This window comes from Marmota flaviventris, chromosome 2, assembly GCF_047511675.1.
Source record: "Marmota flaviventris isolate mMarFla1 chromosome 2, mMarFla1.hap1, whole genome shotgun sequence".
NCBI classification, from domain to species: domain Eukaryota; kingdom Metazoa; phylum Chordata; class Mammalia; order Rodentia; family Sciuridae; genus Marmota; species Marmota flaviventris.
The window spans coordinates 62,787,260-62,799,031 of NC_092499.1; the positions used below are offsets into that span (position 1 = coordinate 62,787,260).

Genomic DNA, 11,772 nt, shown 5'->3' on the forward strand with positions numbered 1-11,772 from the left:
TTCTTTGTCTCCTCTGAAACAGGCAAATATCAAAGGAAGAAAACAACTTCCTTTCAATAGAATTTATGAGACCAAAGTACACTCCAAAAGAGTTTGGCTGTTTAAAAACCACCCACTCACCAAATACTGACTTGTAAAGTTCTCCATCAGTTCTACAAAATTCTAAGTACACTCCAGAAGAGTTTGGCTGTTTAAAAACAACTCACACACCAAAGGATGACTTGTAAAGTTCTCCGACACTTCTACAAAATTCTACATCTAATTGCTAAAGAGCCCACTTGACGCTGTCCTGAAGGGCTCCTCCTCCCAAGCACTCCTTGACTGGCTTCCAAACCAGAAAGGTCCTTGAATTTCCAGATACAAGCCTTTGCAAGAGCCCCACATGTTTGGATTCTGAAGGCAAACCCTCAGATGGGCTGCCAAACCCTACACAAGGGTCACTGGTTCTCAACTTCCCCAGGATCCCAGAGAGGAGAGAGGGGCCTCTAAAGGGAAAGAAGCAGTACACAGGTTCAGGCTAGTGGCTGCAGAGCTTCAAGGTTTCCACCATCCTGATATCAGAGAGACAAAGGCCAGAACTCTGAGCAGAAACCAGAGAGGAGTCTGCCTTTCCCCTTCCAGGTGCATGACATCACCACTCCATACTGATGTGACACTAGGCAGACATAGGCTGATGGATACAAAACATGCCCCCTCTAAGGATTTCCAATGCTTGTAATTCATTTAATTAATTACAGACATCTGACAAAAAGTCCCTCTCCCCAAGGGGTTTGCCTCTAGAGTCTTACCAAAATAAAAATGAAAGTGGAGTAGGATGACTGCCTTCAGGGGTCACAGAGTTCTTCCTGTCTTCCTAGGGACACATGCTCTCTAGAGTTGTAGGATCACTGACTTGTGGCCTCCTGAGTTCAATGGGAACACCAACCTCTATTCCTTGGTGTAATTCTTCATTTCCTCATCTGTAGAACACCATCACATACGTGATTTCCCCTGTTCATTTTTCTGCACTAAATCCTACAGAACTTGCCCCAAATTCAAAGATAAATGCTCAATGCAGTCACATCCCTAATATTGCATCTTTCCTGACACTTGGGTTTGAGCAAAACTTCGGTATTTTTTTAAACCAGTTTCCACATGTGTCTCAATTTTGTCTTTATACCTATATCTTAGACTCAGGTTAAATTTGCCCTGATAATCTGTAGACCTCCCTCTTCTGAACCCTGTTTTAGAAGTCAAAAAGCTACAGCCAAGTCCAATTTTCTTGGTCAGTGATTTTCATCCTTTGCATCAAGTCAACATGCCCCCTCTCCACATGGAGGCCTTCACTGGGCAACCTCCTACTCACTCTTATGTCACTGTCCCACTACTCCCTCATCCATTTCTCCAGCCTCAGCCCTCTCAGTCTTCTCTCAGGACATGCCCCAACTCAGACCAACCCCTCCTGCTACTTCATTCTCAATATTCATTCTCTCAAGTACTTTTAACACAACTGAAATTCTAGGTCAACAAAAACATCCCACACTACACAGATCTGTATAACCTAGTTCTCTATAAGCCCTTAAAAGTGACCACCCCACAATGCTCCTCCCCCTGCAAACAAACAAACAAAAACACACACATAGCTAAAGTAAACACTACTCTTGTGTCTCCCACAAGTTCTTTGAAAGTCAACACCATGACTTCTTTGTGAATTACCTACATGAAGGTTTAAAACAATCTCAGATTAATTGAATTGATAAACACTATTTGTTCACATTTTTTTCCTGATGTAATTACACCTTGACATTCCTGCAACATCAGGTACAGCTTCCTGTCATACCCAATGGGAATATCAATGGAGAGAAAGGGCACCAACTTGACTGTTTTAAGTGGTAAAGATGCCATTCCTCTGATATATTCAAGTTTCCAGTGATTCTGCAATATTATCTTAGGGTATGCCAAGATTCAAGAAATCCACATAAGATTCACACAATCCTTCAAGCAAAGTAGTTTAATGGTTGCCAAAATCTATCTCCAGAAAACTATTAAAGCAAGAATTCAAGTCCCAGGGCTCTTTAAAGTATTCAGAAGACTCTTCAACGTGGGTAATTGAAAAAACACACTCTGTCCTAACAGAATCCTCATCTTTCTAAAGGAAACAAATTCTGAAGCCAATTTAGTATATGAAAATGTCTAAAGAATGATTTTAACTAGAAATGTTAAAGAGCAATAGAATCTACAAACCTTTCCCTAAACTAACTTCCCTCCATAAAAGGAACAAACAAACAAAAAAGAACAAGAAAAGACATTATTCAGAAAACCCTCTAGTTAAAGAATGCTTACACAAAGGACCTGTATCACAACATCTTTACGAGAGAAAGGAACAAAAGAAGTAGAATCTGGTCTTATCAAGTCAACATAGGGAAACATAGTTTGGCTGATACTAGGTCAAGGGACTACAATAGCTTTACGTAAAAATGTCACCTCGGTTCATTCTCACAACAGTCCTGTACAGTAGGAGGCATTGCTACCCCATTTTACAGGTTAGGAAATTTAGTCTGAATCTGGGTCACTACTTCCAAAGTCACTGACTGGCTAACCTTTCAAAACCATTCTTTTTTTCCCAAATGTTTTTATGTTGTCATTGACTTCACAACTACCCTGGAAATTTGATAAAAGAAGTAGCACACCCCTGCTACAGATGAAATTGAGAAAGGTAATTAACTAAGTCATCTCATCTGTTTGGTAACTTTTATTTCAAAGAAGTCCCAGTACAATTGGGATCCAAAAGCTGTAGCAGGATTTCATAAACCCAGTTGTCATGCAATTGCTCTTCTCTCTAATTTACTTAGACTCAACTTTGTCTTTCTTTTCTCTACTGAAAAAATAAGACACACATATAACTGGATTCTCTTCTGAGTACTGCAATTCAAATTTGGAAGTGATATTGGCATCAAAAGTGTCCTCTGCAATCATCCTGGATGATCACTTTATCTTCTATTTGCCATTATCTGTGAAATGCAAACAGTAATTCTTGTACTTATCCTGTAGGATTGTGATGGGAAGATAGTATGATAAAATATTTTTGGAAGAATTTAACAAAATAGCTTGAATCAATAACATGTTTAATAATTGTCTAAGCAGTCAGTCTCCTTTGTGCCCTAACCTTCTCAATACCATCAAAATTATCTCTCTTTAAAAACAACAAAGCAAAAACATCTCAAACCGCCCCTCCCCTGTTAAAATCCTTCAAAGGCAGCCCACTGCCCAGAAAAAAAAAAAAAATCCAAACTCCTCCCAAAGGAATATGTGACCTTTCTAAAAACTTTGTATCTCATCACCCTTCCTCTTCAGTAACAAGGCACAACCTGCAATGCCCTCAGCATGTTATAATTTAAGGCACATGGGTGACACATGCTATACCTTCTATAGTGAATGATCTACTCTACTCAACTCAGATACAAAGATACCTTTTCACTAAACCCCCACACAGATTTAAAAAAAAAAAAAAACCCACACAGATGGTTTCCCCCTACACAGGAAGGGTTAGGGGTAGGCTCTTTAAGTCAAGACACCATACCTATCATATTCAAAAAAATCCATGTTCCTACCAAACTATGAGATCCTTCGTGGCAAGAGTATGTCCTTTCACAGTATCTACCCTAATAATGACCCAATAGTAAGTGTACAGAAATGGTTTATTGGATAAATAAATCTCAACTATGTTTAAATATAAGTGATTTAAACACACAAGTAAAAAATATCACACTTAAGATATAAGTTTTTTTAAAGATTATAAGAATATAATAAAGTGTAAGCATTGGTGGCCACTAATTATTAGAATTATAAATAATGTTTTTTTATTTTCTGTTTTTCAAATTTCTATTATTGGCATGTGATAACAATTTTGAATCAATTTTCTAACTTATAAACAAAAATGAATGAATGAAACGTAATGGTAGAGCCTAGCCATATTTTTCTTTATGTCCTCTCCAACCCTCTACCCAGCCCAGTGGTGTGCATAAAGAAGGTGCACAATGTTTGTTTCAACTGAAGATATTCTGTTGAGATAACTGAGATGTCACAACCATGCATTTAAAAAGTTGTTCAATAAATAAAACTAATTTTACTTGACCAAAAAACTGAACGGCAAAAAGAAAACCCTAAACATAATTTTTTTTCACTTTAAAAGAGTTTTTGCTTAGTATAAGTTATAGAAAATAGTCCTCTTACTCTAACCACAGAGCAAGAACAGCCACCATCTTGAGCTACCTTCTTAACCTCTTAGGGAGGATATATGCTATCTTTCTATAGTTAAGAAACACTTTAATGAGTTAAAATAAGTAATATTTTTGCCCTTGAAGCACCACATTTTATATTTAGGTCTAATTGCATAAAAGGAAATCCTTACCTACTCCCAAGAATGAGGGAATTTGCCATTTACCAAACTGCCCTGGCTCTACCCATTGTCCATTTGGAGTACTTCAAATCTTGCTCCTGGGATCAAAAACTGTAGCCTGGATTGCTTTGCTCTCTCCAGGGAAAGACTGTAAAACACATTGTGGACAGTCTCCTATAAACTAAGGAATATAGGTAAACTGGTATCTGGAGGGCAATTTGGCAAAAGCTTTCAAGTACCTTAGAAAAAGCAATTGCCTACCAATTGTGATTTCTGGAATGTCAGCTAAGAAGATGTGCAAAGATGTAACTTTTTGAAAAGTGCCTCACAAGTAGTACTTATAATGATGGAAACAACCTTAATGACCACTGGGAATACTGGTTAAATAAATTATGGTAAACACATTGAGTGGAATATTACCCAGTCATCATGCTTAATGTTATAGAAATATAGTTATTAACGTCAAAACATATTTGGAATACAATATTTGGTGAAAAAACAAGTTATGTAGAAGTACATACAGTGTGAATCCACTATTGTTAATAAACAGCAATTATGTATGTGTAAAGAAAAAAACTCTGGAAAATGTCCATACAAAAATGTTTAATACTAGTAGGAAAATTAGTGTTTTTTTAAATTTCCTGACTTTCTGATTTTTCCTTTAGTGAACACATAATTAGAAATACTTAGAGGTGATCCTAAAAATAAACAAATAAGCAGTAAACTGCCTATTCCCAGGACCTCTGGCATCTGCACTAAGCAGTTTTCCTTGCTAACATGACCAGATCTGAATGAGCCTCAGAAGACATCAAAGGACACCTCTGAAGCCACTCTTCCAAACCACTTCGGTTATGGGGCCACCAAAGGAACCATCAAGTTTGGTACACGGGCAAAGTCAGAAGAAACTAGGAGCCAGTCCCCGGGTTCCCGTTAAAATTCAAGTCCATCCCTGGATTCACTCAGCTGGGGAGCATCGCCCGTCACTTACCTCCTCAGAGGGCGGAACCCCACGCTTGACCTCCTCATAAGCTCCCACCTGCTCCCAGGTGGCCACGAAGGCGTGGGTGGGAGTGAAGCTGGCAGCTGAGCTCGGGAAGCCTGTGCGCACGTAACGGGTTGCCAGGCCCAGCACTGCGGGGGAGGTGTCCTGGCGGTACAGGATCCGGCCCCTTCCGCGACTCGTGTCGATATCAGCCAGGAAGGGGGCGATGGCTGGGAAGTCTGTGGGGAAATCATCGTCCACATATTGGGTCTCCCTGGGGAAGTCCTGGGTGGAGATGATGCCGTTTGTGCCCACCTGGGTGATGAGAAGGAGAGAGAGAGAGAGAGAGAGAGAGAGAGAGAGAGAGAGAGAGAGAGAGAGAGAGAGAGAGAGAGAGAGAGAGAGACTCTGATGATCAAGCAAAGGGGAGGCCGCCCATCTCCAGTCGCGCGCTCACCCAATCCTGCAGGGAGGGAAGGGTCCTGCTGAGGGAAAGAAGCCTCTCCTTCCTAACAGGAGGGAGTCTGGCTGCAGGGCTACTAGGACAACTACAGCCGCGATCCCATCCCTAACCCCACTCCACGACGCGTGCAATAGGTCTAGGCGCCCTAGGGCTCGTCCATCTTCTCACTCCCCAAACAACCCTATAGCTCCATGTCCCTGGGGAGAAAGACTCGAGATCGAGGAGGGAACACCCCAGCTCTGCAGAAGTGCACAGCCTCCTCACTGTCCTACTGCAAACCTCTCTGATCGCCTGGGCAACCCCACCTTCTTTTCTGCCCGGTACGCTACGTGGCTGCGAACAATTCTCACTCTTCCTCTCCGGGTAATTCTTTACCACTGCAGGAGTCAGGCAGCGGCATCGCTCCGAAGCCGCGTCCCCTGAGAGAGAGCCGAGAGTGTGGACTATTTCCTTCCTTCCAAAGGGTCACGGTGGGATGGCCACAACATTAACTCCTGCGAAGAACCTAGAGAAATGTGCCCGAGTCGCGCACCAGGAGCGGGCTGAACTTACATAGAGGTTGTTGAACTGGACATCGTAAAAGCGCAGGGGAATCTCCAGTTTCACCGCGGCTGAGCTTTCGTCGTCGCCTTCCTGCAGGAGCTGGTCTCCCCACGATTCCCCATAGGGGAAGAGCTCTCCAGGGTTCAGCGCCGCGGCTCGCGAAAGCAGCAGCACCAGAAGCAGCAGCAGCGGCGATGGCGATGGCAGCGAAGGCCGCCTGGCCGCCTGGTCCCCCGGCATGCTCCCTCCGCCAGTGGGCTGTCCCGTGGTACAGAGCGTCCGGCCTGCCTGCGGGTCCACCAGCAGCCAGCCTCGAACCTGGATCCCCACAGACGCCCCGGAGGGGAGGGACTGCAGTCCCGCCCAGCGCATCCATTGGCTGAGGCTGTCAGCCTGGGACCAATCACCCGCTCTGAGAAAGTTCGGCAGCGGCCACTACATCTGGTTCTCATTAAATTTTCTAAGGCTGCGGTCTCGGGAGCGGCGGGGCTGGCGAGGTAAAAACCCCGGCCAGGGCTGTTCGGGGCTGCTCGTTTTTCCTCCTCCTCCGCTCCCCGAGAGCTCCTGGGGTCACACCCGCCCTCCGGTCGGGGCTGCCCCTCGGCCCCGGCCTACCCCGCCCCTGGGACCAAATGGCCTAAGAGGACCCAGGACAGCAAACGCTACAGGAGATGATCTAAGCGCGAAGGAGGGGACCCCCGGCGGCGTGCGCAGCTGCTGGCTGGCGCAACGTTCCCGCGCCGGACTGGCAGAGCAAGGATGGGTGGTGGGGTTACGCTAGGAGGTTTGCGTCCTGCCTGGGGTTCCCTGGCGCCCCTTGCCCTTAAGGCCAGGCCCTCCGAAAGAGGCAAAGTGGCAATGTCGCTTCCTCCTTCTCCACTTCGTCCCACCCAGAGATGCCCTGAGGAGACGTCCGCCTTTGTACAAGCTCAGGGAACTGACTCCCAAGTTCGGTTCCGCCCTCCTCCGCAGGGCGGACAGCTGGGGAGAACTCCTCCACCCTCCGAAATGCCCGTGTGACCAGTTGGCACTGTTTACCTTCGCCGGGCAATAACCGCACCAGGGAAGACCCTGGATTCAAGTGTGTGATGCGCTTCGTTTGGGGCGAGGGATAAGGCACCGGGCCAGAAGGAGTGAGGCGCTGGGGTCGGAAGACTTGGTCTTCAGCCTGCGGTTTGCGACCATCCGAGCTGCCGCGCGGGCGGCCAGGGAATCGGTAACCCGAGCTGATCTGCAGGACTGGAAACCACATAACCTGGAAAGCAGCTGCGCGGGTGTGAGAGAACCCCAAGCACCATAAACATCACCTTTGCGAAGCCTCAGGAGCTGGAAGAGATTTTATTACCATTTTTATTATCCAGAGCTTGAAATTTTCCAGATAGTCTGTTTTCTCTCTCAGATCCCCCATGGAATTCTTAGAAACAAAGGTATTTTAATAGAAAGAAGCAAAGGCTTGGAAATGCCTTAAGGGACTCTCCAAAGACAGATTTCTCTTTGTAGGTGTTTATTCCAGCTATGCGAATTCTTCTGGACCCACAGGGTCAAACACTAAAAACCTTGAAGACACCAGACTGTGAGATTCACAGAATCAAAATAAAGTGGAAAACTGATCCAAAGCAGTTTGCTTCCTCAAAGTTATATATTTGCTCCTGACACAAACGCATTTATACTTGCACATACATTTTCTCATTTTTCCAGGTCAAGAATCTTCATTCTATTGAAGACAAAACATGAGATGACTTGTGCAATGTCATCCGAAGTTACAAATTCCTCCCTTGGCGCCCTGAAGTTTTTCCTAATCCTCAGTTCGGCATAATAACAATAACAATACCTAGTACTGATTGGAGGCACTGAACTAATGAGGCAAGTGGGACTCCAAGATGAACTCCAAGATAGTCTCCCCCAAATCCCAATTTCCTGGTGCTAGAGCCCTTGTATAAGCCCCGCCCTTGTAGTATGTGCCAACCTTGTGACTTCTGACCAATAGAATGTAGCAACAGTGATGAGAAGTCACTTCAAGGATTACGCCACATAAGACTATTCTGTATGGTTAGCAGAATCTCTGACACTGACTTTTGAGAAAGCCAACTGTTATGCCTGGGGCTACTCATAGCCAGGAACCTAGGGCAACCTCTGGTCACCAGCCAGCAAGGAACTAAATTCTGCCAATAACCATGTAAGTGGGCTGGAAGCAGGTTCTTCCCCAATAGAGTCTTGAGATGACATTTCAGCCTTGCCTGACTCTGACTGCAACATGTGAGAGACTCTGAAGGAAAGGATCCAACTAAGCTGAGTCCAGATTCCCAACAACATAGAAACTGTGAGAATTATAAATATATGTTTTTTTAAGCCACTACATTTGGGGACAATTGTTACACAGCAGTAGATAACTGAAACATCTAAACACTGTTTTAAGAAAACCTCTAATAGGTTAAACAAATCAGTTATTGTTACAGGGCTGGTATATTCCGGAAATGAGATTTGAACCCATTTCTGTCTGATCTTTAATTTCTCCCCTTAGGCACTAAATTACATTGCCACAAGGCCCTTTGCAAAGTAGCTGTAGTCAACCTCTGTAAATTTGTCTTTTGCCATGGCCATCCTTCAGCTGAGACTTTAGCTCTGAAATACAACACACAGTTCTATGTTGGAGAATATCCTCATGTACTAGTTCCTTTACCTGAAGTCATATTTCCCAGTCAGCCTTAAACCAACACCCACTCATCCTTCAAGACTTGAATCAAAACTCGCTTCATTCAGGAAGCTTTCCCGGAAACTACAGTCTGATATAAAAGCCTCTTCTTGCTCCCATTGTGCCCAGTGTCTGGCATGTTCATGTCTCCTGTCACACATATCTCCTAGAAACCCTGATCTCCTCTGCTCCCCCTTAACACCACCAGTGCACCCCAAAGGCAGGGATTTTGTCTTATTCGATGCCTGCCACAATGTTTGCCTGGTTCATGCCTGGCTTATCAGAAGTTTAAGAAATTTGTCAAATAAGTGAAGGCAAGCAAGCCAGCCTGGGACTAGGACCTGAATTTGCTGGCTCAAAACACAGCATTCTTTTCCTTCTACCACCTTTCCTGCTAATCTGACCTGACTCTCATAATCCTCTTTACCAGGCTGCCTAGCAACTCACCTACCACTGCTTTTCAGTTTTTGTCTTTCTTTCATTCATTCACCCATTCAACAACTATTTCCTGCAAGTTTGCCTTAACCAGTACAATTCTGCAAGAAATAAGGGGTGCAAGACCTGGCCCTTGACCTTAAAGAGCCCATGATTTGGTTGGAAAAAGAGCATAAACATGAAAAAAGAAAGAAAGCTGCAGCATGCATTTAATAGCAAAACAGGCCACAAAAAAACACTTGAACCGAAAGGGTGTCACTAGTTCTGAATCTAATGCTGAGTACTAAGAAGTGGATCTAATAGAGAAGAGGCTGAAATGAGCAGTCTTGTTTCCCTGTCTGCATAAAGTGGCTGAATTTTTGAAATATGAGGCTTTAGGCAGCTGTGCTTAAGCAGACATTCCTTTGAGCTTTTATTCTAATATTATTTTTAAACGACTCAGTGGCACCAACAGAGTAATTTCTCCTTTAAAATGTCACTTTGTGTCTTGGGGAAAAGAAAAAAAATTGTTATAGCTATTTCACTGGTCAAAGTAAATACTGAAGAAATACTTCTCTTGTGTCCACAGCTCCCTTTTCAAGAGTAGAATTTCCATGACCTGCCAGCCTTGCTGAAGAGGCAGAGGCCCCTTTCAAACTGGAGGTTATAGAGGACTTCTCTAGAAGTTTTTAGCTCTCTTGGATTGGGTCCTCCCAGTAGACCAAGCATTGCTTGGGAAGCATGACTATTTCAATGTAGGACTTTCCATCCTAAGCCAGGATGGTACCAGATGCCTTGCCAATAGACCTCAAAAGAGTCTTCACAGTTATAAATATACTTACAACTATAAATATATTTTGTGGTTACATTTCTTTGCAAATACCAAAGCTTCAAGAATGATGATACTTCCTGTTATTTTAATCAAGAGAATGAAACTCCACAGTGTGGCAAATAGATGTAGGTATTCAAGAGCAAGTTCTATGTATAGCATTGACCAGTGTGTGTATGTGTTTGTATTGGAGGTGCGCTTAGTGGAAAATGTCCCAGTTCTCATTGCACACAGGAATTCTTCGCATAACTTTACTATCCATTAAATTCCAGGGTGGGTGAGCTTGCATGTGGAAAAAATAGAGTTGAGAAAATTAGTGTCTTTTCAGATTCAGGCTTAATTGAAATTATGTTAGGCCTATGAAAAACCATGGAGTAAGAAAGTATTTGAATTAAAATGTACAATATGAAAAGACTCTGAACCTTCCAATCATTTGATATGAATCACTGACTATGTAAATTTGCCACGGCATTTCTAAGTACAAAGAAGGTTAGTATGGCAGACACTTTGGGATTTTTTTTTTTTTCCAACATAGTCATCCTCTTTTATTTCCTGGTTTCAGAAATTCCATTTTGTTTTGGTGAATAAGCCCCAAAATGGTGGGCTCCTCCCTCAGTGCTGGCAGATGAACTAATATTGGTCAAAGCCAATCATAATTACAGTACATCCCGTCTCCTTATCTGCAGGATATGTACCACAGATGCCTGAAGCTGTGGGTGGTATGGAACTCTGTATATGCTATCATTTTTCCTGTACATACATTCCTATGATAAAGCTCCATATATAAAGTAGACATAAGTAAGATACTAACAACAATTATAAAATAGAATATTTATGACAATATGTCTTGATAAAAGTTACTTAAAACCTATGAATTGTTGATTTCTGGAGTGTTCCACTTAATATTTTCAGACTGTGGTTGGCCATGGGTGACTGAAACCATGGCTAAGGGGCTCCTGTACACCTTTCCCCTTCTCAGTGATACAATGTCCTGTACCTTCAACCTTTCCCTTTTTTCTGGCCCTTCCCCTCTGCTTTTACATACATTCCAGTGTTACCCATAAAAACAAAAATAAATTTCCCTGTGTTATGGTTTGGATTCAAAGTGTCCTGTAAAAGTGCCTAGGTTAATGCAGGAGGTGAAACGATTAGATGATGACTGTCATACCTAATCAATGGTGTGATCCATATAATAGATTAATAATCTGAATGGATTAACTAGAAGGCAGGTGAGGTGTGGCTGAAGGAAGTAGGGGTCTGGGGGGCCTGCCCTTGGGGATCATATCTTGTCTCCCTGGTTTCTAGTTCTCTCTCTTTTCTTCTTGGCTATCGGGAGCTAAATAGTTTTCTTCTGCCATGCCCTTATGCCTTACTTTGGGGACCAAAGGAATGGAGTCAATCCACCATGGACTGGAATTCTGAAACCATTAGCCAAAATAAACTTACAACTCTTAAATTGTTCTTGTCAGGT

At 43.3% G+C, this 11,772-nt stretch overlaps 1 protein-coding gene across 3 annotated transcripts in view; it reads right to left on the reverse strand.

The window, feature by feature from the left end:
* Positions 1 to 6,690, reverse strand: part of Nid2 (nidogen 2) — a 63,862-nt gene extending 57,172 nt beyond the window's left edge. For all 3 annotated transcript variants that reach the window (XM_071607911.1, XM_071607910.1, XM_071607912.1), the window contains exons 1-2: positions 6,376 to 6,690; positions 5,367 to 5,675 (exon numbers count right to left, since the gene is read on the reverse strand). In XM_071607911.1, coding sequence (XP_071464012.1) covers positions 5,367 to 5,675; positions 6,376 to 6,606 — 540 coding nt within the window. In that variant the 5' untranslated portion in view covers positions 6,607 to 6,690. The remainder of the gene's footprint in view (positions 1 to 5,366; positions 5,676 to 6,375) is intronic.
* Between the last annotated feature and the right edge of the window lie 5,082 nt (positions 6,691 to 11,772).